Source organism: Saccostrea cucullata, unplaced genomic scaffold (assembly GCF_032062105.1).
Source record: "Saccostrea cucullata isolate Sc308-1 unplaced genomic scaffold, CSIRO_AGI_Scuc_v1 ctg2540, whole genome shotgun sequence".
NCBI lineage: Eukaryota > Metazoa > Mollusca > Bivalvia > Ostreida > Ostreidae > Saccostrea > Saccostrea cuccullata.
The window spans coordinates 93,821-101,380 of NW_026920853.1; the positions used below are offsets into that span (position 1 = coordinate 93,821).

Sequence of the window (7,560 nt, forward strand, 5' to 3'; positions counted from 1 at the left end):
CACTGTCAAAACAAACATGTCATAGCACGGTATTCAACTGTTACTAAAGAACAACGGTCCTCGACGTAACAATGATATGTCAAACAACACAAAAAAATCAAGGAATGTTAAAACAGTCCTCGGAAATTTATATAGCTTGTTATCCCCAATGGACATGATAGCAAATTAAACTGTTACAAAACAGACAAACTTTAGATATTTTAGGTTTATGTGCCGAGCACATCTGAATTGAATATTGAGGGCTTTGTCTTTGAAAGAAAAGATCGTTTATAAGGGCAGGTGGAATCTTAATATACATTTCAAATGAAATTTCATATAAACGTAGAGCTGATTTAGAAGTCAGTAACATTATATCAAAACCTATATTTTATTGCAAAATGGACATGATAGCACGGTACAACTGTTACTGAACAAGGTGGTGCTGCTGTGACACTCAATTTATGTGATTTCAATATTGATCTAATGGACCCCCCACAATAGCATCTGCTTTAGAGGAGTTTGGACTTTCACAGATAGTTACTGTTCCTACTAGAATAGCTCAAGTACCTGTCATTTTTATACAACAAACCAGAAAACATATGTACCCCCTATGACCACTACCCTGTATGTTTGACACGGAAAACTAATTGTATACGGTAGGAAAACATACTGAAATTCCAATATCGAGATTTAAAACAATTCAATGAAAATGAGTGCCGAACATCAAATTTATGTGAGAAAATCAGTCCTCTTTAGATAGCTTGTCACAATGGACATGATAGTAAATTTTATGAATTATTTAATGATATTCTTAACAACTGCCAAAGTAAAAACTAAAAGAGTCAACAACTGAAATTACTAAATGCTTACTCAGGAAATAAATGATGCTAGACATTTAATTTACCATGTACAAAGAAATTCAGAAAATTACAAATTTTGGAGAAATAAAGTCACACAATTATTAGATCCCAAATCAAAGTATTACAAATCAGCAATTGAAGATAGTTCAAGTCCTAAAGAAATGTGGAGTTATTTAAACCAACTGGCATCAGATTAAAAAAAATTCACACCTACCCGTATAACACAAAATGGTTCGGATTTCGAAGATTTACAGGATATTGTTGATATTTTTAACAAACACTTTACTGAAATATCCTGTAAATTATTAGCAGATATGTAAGTAGAAGGTTTTGATTCAGAATTATTAAATAGTTTTACAGAAACTAAACTAGGGAAAGAAAATGTTTTCAGTATAAATCATATAAGTGAGTTTGAAGTATTAAATATGTTGAATACAACTTGATGTAAACAAGTCAGCCGGTATAGATTTGATTGGATCGTCTTCTAAAGCTTTCGGCAAATGTTATATGCAAATCTATTACACATCTTATAAATACTTGCATCACTAATGGACATGATAGCATTTAAAACAAGCAAAAGTTACAACTGTTTTGAAAAACGGCGCCGACATCATTTATGTACAGACCGATATCCATTCTTCCAACATTATCAAAATGGAAAAACACATAGCCAATCAGATATGTAACTTTACCTCTCTTTGATCTCTTATTTAAATCACAATATATGTAGCTTGTCAAAATGGACATGATAGCACGGTACAACTGTTACTGAACAAGGAAACGGGCATAACTTTCATCGATTTTAGCATCATTTGATTTGGTTAATCATGATATTCTTATAAGTAAACTTCAATCATATCATTGACCAAATGGCTATTAAATGGTTTCAATCTTATTTAACCTCAATTGTCAGTGTGTAAAAATAGGTACATACTGATTTTTTGCCCGTCACAGCAGGAGTGCCCCCTTAGGTCCCCTATTATTTTTATTGTATATCAATGATTCCCTTTACATGTAAATAGAACAGATATTGATATGATGAGCACGGTACAACATATCATAAAAATGTGAACAATTGAAAATGCCGACATCAATTTGTGTCAGAAGAAAATTGGTGTTCCAAAAATCAAATGGTGTTAATATCCAACAAGACAAAATGTATGACATGGGATAGCAACAGAGACAACTGTTACTGAACTAAATTTATATGCGTCAAACAAATTAATTGAAAATGTTGAATCTGAAAAGCTTTTCAAAAGTACATATTGACCATTCATTGCGCTTTAATTATCATAGACTCAGTTTGTAAATCTTTGACTTATAAATGTATACTTTATGAATTAAGAAGTTTCTTCCCTTACACACGAGAAAAATATTTTATAATGCATACATTCTGCCTTCTTTGAATTATTGTCACTATTTGGGGTAATGGCGCCAGGTGCTGGCATAGATAGGGTTTTTAAATTGGCAAAAAAGGGCAGATGTACTTATGATGTACTACCTATTTGAAAAACGGTGCCGACATCAATTTATGTTAATTGATTTTCATAAATATGAATTACTGTACAAAACACTTCATGATGGCACCAACATATTTGAAGAACTCCTTTGAATTTATTTCCTCTAATAATTATGTTCTTGGATCTGAAACGAACTATGACCTTCATCTACCAAAATATCGAACAAATCAATTTAAAAATTCTTTTCATTACTGGAGTTCATTTATGGAATAAATTACCTTTGCATATCCGTTTCTCACCAACTGTACAAACTTTTCGTAAAAATGTAGAAAAATTCATTATAACATGTAGAAACTAAAAGTTATATAATTTCATGTTCTTGAATCAATCTGTATATGTACATGTTTTTCACGTCACGTTGTATTATTTATTATAATATTGTACAGTCCTTTTAATAGCTTGTCAAAATGGACATGATAGCACGGTACAACTGTTACTGAACAACGGTGCCGACATCAATTTATGTGAGAAGAATGGAGCCAGTCCTCTTTATGTAGCTTGTCAAAATGGACATGATAGCACGGTACAACGGTTACTGAACAACGGTGCCGACATCATTTTATCTGAGAAGAATGGAGTCAGTCCTCTTAACATAGCTTGTCATATTGGACATGATAGCACGGTACAACTGTTACTGAACAACGGTGCCGACATCAATTTATGTATAAATGATGGAGCCAGTCCTCTTTATATAGCTTGTCAAAATGAACATGATAGCACGGTACAACTGTTACTGAACAACGGTGCCGACATCAATTTATGTGATAACGATGGATTCAGTCCTCTTGATATAGCTTGTCAAAATTGACATGATAGCACTGTAAAACTGTTACTGAACTACGGTGCTGACATCAATTTATGTACCAAGAATGGAGCCAGTCCTCTTTATATAGCTTGTCAAAATGGACATGATAGCACGGTACAACTGTTACTGAACAACGGTGCCGACATCAATTTATGTAAGAAGAATGGAGTCAGTCCTCTTTATATAGCTTGTCAAAATGGACATGATAGCACGGTACAACTGTTACTGAACAACGGTGCCGACATCAATTTATGTGAGAAGAATGGAGTCAGTCCTCTTAATATAGCTTGTCATAATGGACATGATAGCACGGTACAACTGTTACTGAACAACGGTGCCGACATCAATTTATGTGAGAAGAATGGAGCCAGTCCTCTTTATATAGCTTGTCAAAATGGACATGATAGCACGGTACAACTGTTACTGAACAACTGTGCCGACATCAATTTATGTAGCACGAATGGAGCCAGTCCTCTTTATATAGCTTGTCGAAATGGACATGATAGCACGGTACAACTGTTACTGAACAACGGTGCCGACATCAATTTATGTGAAAAGAATGGAGCCAGTCCTCTTTATATAGCTTGTCAAAATGGACATGATAGCACGGTACAACTGTTACTGAACAACGGTGCCGACATCAATGTATGTAATACGAATGGGGCCAGTCCTCTTTATATAGCTTGTCAAAATGGACATGATAGCACGGTACAACTGTTACTGAACAACGGTGCCGACATCAATTTATGTAAGAAGAATGGTAACAGTCCTCTTTGGATAGCTTGTGAAAATGGACATCATAGCACGGTACAACTGTTACTGAACAACGGTGCCGACATCAATTTATGTGAGAATGAGGGATTCAGTCCTCTTAGGATAGCTTGTCAAAATGGACATGATAGCACGGTACAACTGTTACTGAACAACGGTGCCGCCATCAATTGATGTGAGAAGAATGGAGCCAGTCCTCTTAATATAGCTTGTCATAATGGACATGATAGCACGGTATAACTGTTACTGAACAACGGTGCCGACATCAATTTATGTGATAACGATGGATTCAGTCCTCTTTATATAGCTTGTCAAAATGGACATGATAGCACGGTACAACTGTTACTGAACAACGGTGCTGACATCAATTTATGTGATAAGAATGGATACAGTCCTCTTTATATAGCTTGTCAAAATGGACATGATAGCACGGTACAACTGTTACTGAACAACGGTGCCGACATCAATTTATGTAAGAAGAATGGAGCCAGTCCTCTTTATATAGCTTGTCAAAATGGACATGATAGCACGGTACAACTGTTACTGAACAACGGTGCCGACATCAATTTATGTGAGAAGAATGGAGTCAGTCCTCTTAATATAGCTTGTCAAAATGGACATGATAGCACGGTACAACTGTTACTGAACAACGGTGCCGACATCAATTTATGTGATAACGATGGATTCAGTCCTCTTTATATAGCTTGTCAAAATGGACATGATAGCACGGTACAACTGTTACTGAACAACGGTGCCGACATCAATTTATGTGATAACGATGGATTCAGTCCTCTTTATATAGCTTGTCAAAATGGACATGATAGCACGGTACAACTTTTACTGAACAACGGTGCTGACATCAGTTTATGTAACACGAATGGAGCCAGTCCTCTTTATATAGCTTGTCATGATGGACATGATAACACGGTACAACTGTTACTGAACAATGGTGCCGACATCAATTTATGTACAAGAATGGAGCCAGTCCTCTTTATATAGCTTGTCAAAATGGACATGATAGCACGGTACAACTGTTACTGAACAACGGTGCTGACATCAATTTATGTGAGATGAATGGAGTCAGTCCTCTTAATATAGCTTGTCATAATGGACATGATAGCACGGTACAACTGTTACTGAACAATGGAGCTGACATCAATTTATATGATAATGAGGGATTCAGTCCTCTTCACATAGCGTGTTTTAAGGGACATGATAGAACTGTACGACTGTTAATGAACAACGGTGCCGACATCAATTTACGTAGTAAGAATGGAGCCAGTCCTCTTTTTATAGCTTGTCAAAATGGACATGATAGCACGGTTCAATTGCTACTAAAAAGCGGTGCCGATATCAATTTATGTTATGGTGATGGATTCAGTCAAAAAGATTTGATAACACGGCATAATTGTTACTGAACGACGGTGCTGACATCAATTTATGTGAAAAAAAAATTGAGCCAGTTCTCTTTAAATAGCTTATCAAAATGGACATGATAGAACGGCACAACTGTTATTGAACAGCGGTGTTGACATTAATTTATGTGTAAAAGATGGAAATAGTTCTCTTTGGATAGCTTGTGAAAACTCACATTGCAGCACAATCGAACTTCTATTTAATTCAGGTGCTGATGTAAATTTATGCAATAAAGGCAACGGCTGTCCGATGTCCCTAGCAGGTTTCAATGGTCATGACAGCATGGTTATTTTTTTTTGTTGAACAACGGGGCAGACATCAATTTTTGTGACAAGGAGGGAACCAGTCCTCTCTACATAGCCTTTGAAAATGGACAGTACAGCACGGTCGAAGTGTCATTATAAAGTAATGATACTTGCGTTAACTTATGCAATAAATACAATAAGAGTCCATAACACAGTTATATGGTCAGGACAGTATCGTTGAACTCTTACTACAATGTGATGCTGGGTTTTTATTCTGACAATGGATTCAGTGGTTTCTCAGTACCACGTGCGTTCACATTATTTCTGAAATATGGAATGAAAGTAAAGTTTAGCTTTGAATATAGCTGGCAAAAATGAGCGGGATAGTATCATATAGAATTTAAAGCATTTATGAAAAAAATACATAAAAAGAAGAAAGCACTTGCTGTTTCCTTCAGTTCAACATTCAGATATATCGACGATGTATTATCAATTATCACTATTTTACGGATTCTCAATTTATAGTACCAAATCGACTTTGGGAAATGTCAAAAAAATTTGTGAACTGAATCTGACACGATATATGTCATTTGAAACTTGAAAGAGTATAGTTATTAAAAATCACAAATTCATTTACATACATCATACTATGTTTTGTTGACCTCCTTCGAAATGAATGCGGTTGTAGGGCAAATTTCAAACAAGATATTTACGTAATGTTGAAAAGCCACATTTGGAAACGAAAGAAAGTTTTTAATACAAAATTAAGATAATACACATCAAATTTGTTAACTATAAACATTTATGAAACCTTTTAAGCACGTAGGTAAAGGGATATGAAATCTTTGTTTCAATTATTAGTAAAGACAAAACAGGGTCAATTTTCATTTTAATGAAATTATTTTCTTTTTATTTTAAAATTTTTTTATAAAATCTGAAGATGAGCTATATAATGACATTAATCCCTAAAATTCTTCATTATTTGATTCTTATTAATCTGTTCAGAGAAACGCACATTATTTAAAAAATTAGAAGGTAAAATATTTCGTCATTAACCTGGTTACGAAGAGTTTGTAAAATAACACGTAAATATCGCACAAAGATATCATTCAAAAATAAAAGTATATTCAGTGGAAAATGATTATGCTATTTCAAATTATTGAATTTCATGAATATTCCTATCTGTGTTATTGACAAAGGGTTGAATTGATAATTCAAGTTATGATCTATCTGTATGGTTTATTCCCACTTTCCAATCAATTAATTTATAACCCCCTCCCCCCATCCACTGTTAATTATTTCAAATGCTTAATTGCTTGTGAAAACTTTATCGCCAAATCTCAAAAACAAAATAAAGTTACTCCCACCACCCTAAAAAAGTTTGTTAATAATCACAGTTGCATATTACATGTGCTCTAAAGAGCAATTTACATTCTACATTCATATAACGTACATTGAATTTTCAGTACCATTGAAGTATGGGTAACGTAAATATCTTTCTGAGATTTATCGTAACTTTTAATGCTGTTGTTTGATTATTCCAAATGAATGTTAATTAAAAGCATATTCTAGTGCGCGAGTGTAAGGCATTTAAACCCATAGGAAACAGTGCAACTCTCTTACTTAATTTGTGAATAAATACTACTGCAAAATCACTAATTTTCGTGGGGGTTTAATTTTCGTTGTTTTCGTGGTATGAGGAACGAAATGTAAATTTTCATATGCACAACAAATTAAAATTTCTTCATTCTAGAAAATATGTGATTTTACAGTAACACGTAAATATCGATGAATTTTTTAACCAATGGATTATTAGAAAAGAGGGGCTTTTTTAATAAATACAGATAAACAGTGTTTTTTTTACTGTTCCATGCAATAGAAGAGGTGTTCATGATGTTATAAAATGACACTTCATCCTATTGAGTCAGTTTAGCAGTCCTTCAAGTCCTTTTGAATTTCCAAAT

The 7,560-nt window shown here is 34.2% G+C and overlaps 1 protein-coding gene across 1 annotated transcript; it reads left to right on the forward strand.

Annotated features, from left to right (window-relative positions):
* Window positions 1-2,267: 2,267 nt before the first annotated feature.
* On the forward strand, window positions 2,268-6,258 carry LOC134258497 (ankyrin-3-like). Its single transcript, XM_062741065.1, is given in 3 exon segments — window positions 2,268-2,277; window positions 2,758-4,078; window positions 4,166-6,258. Coding segments are annotated over 3 exon segments (2,100 nt in total). The 3' UTR covers window positions 4,935-6,258.
* The last annotated feature ends 1,302 nt before the right edge of the window (window positions 6,259-7,560 follow it).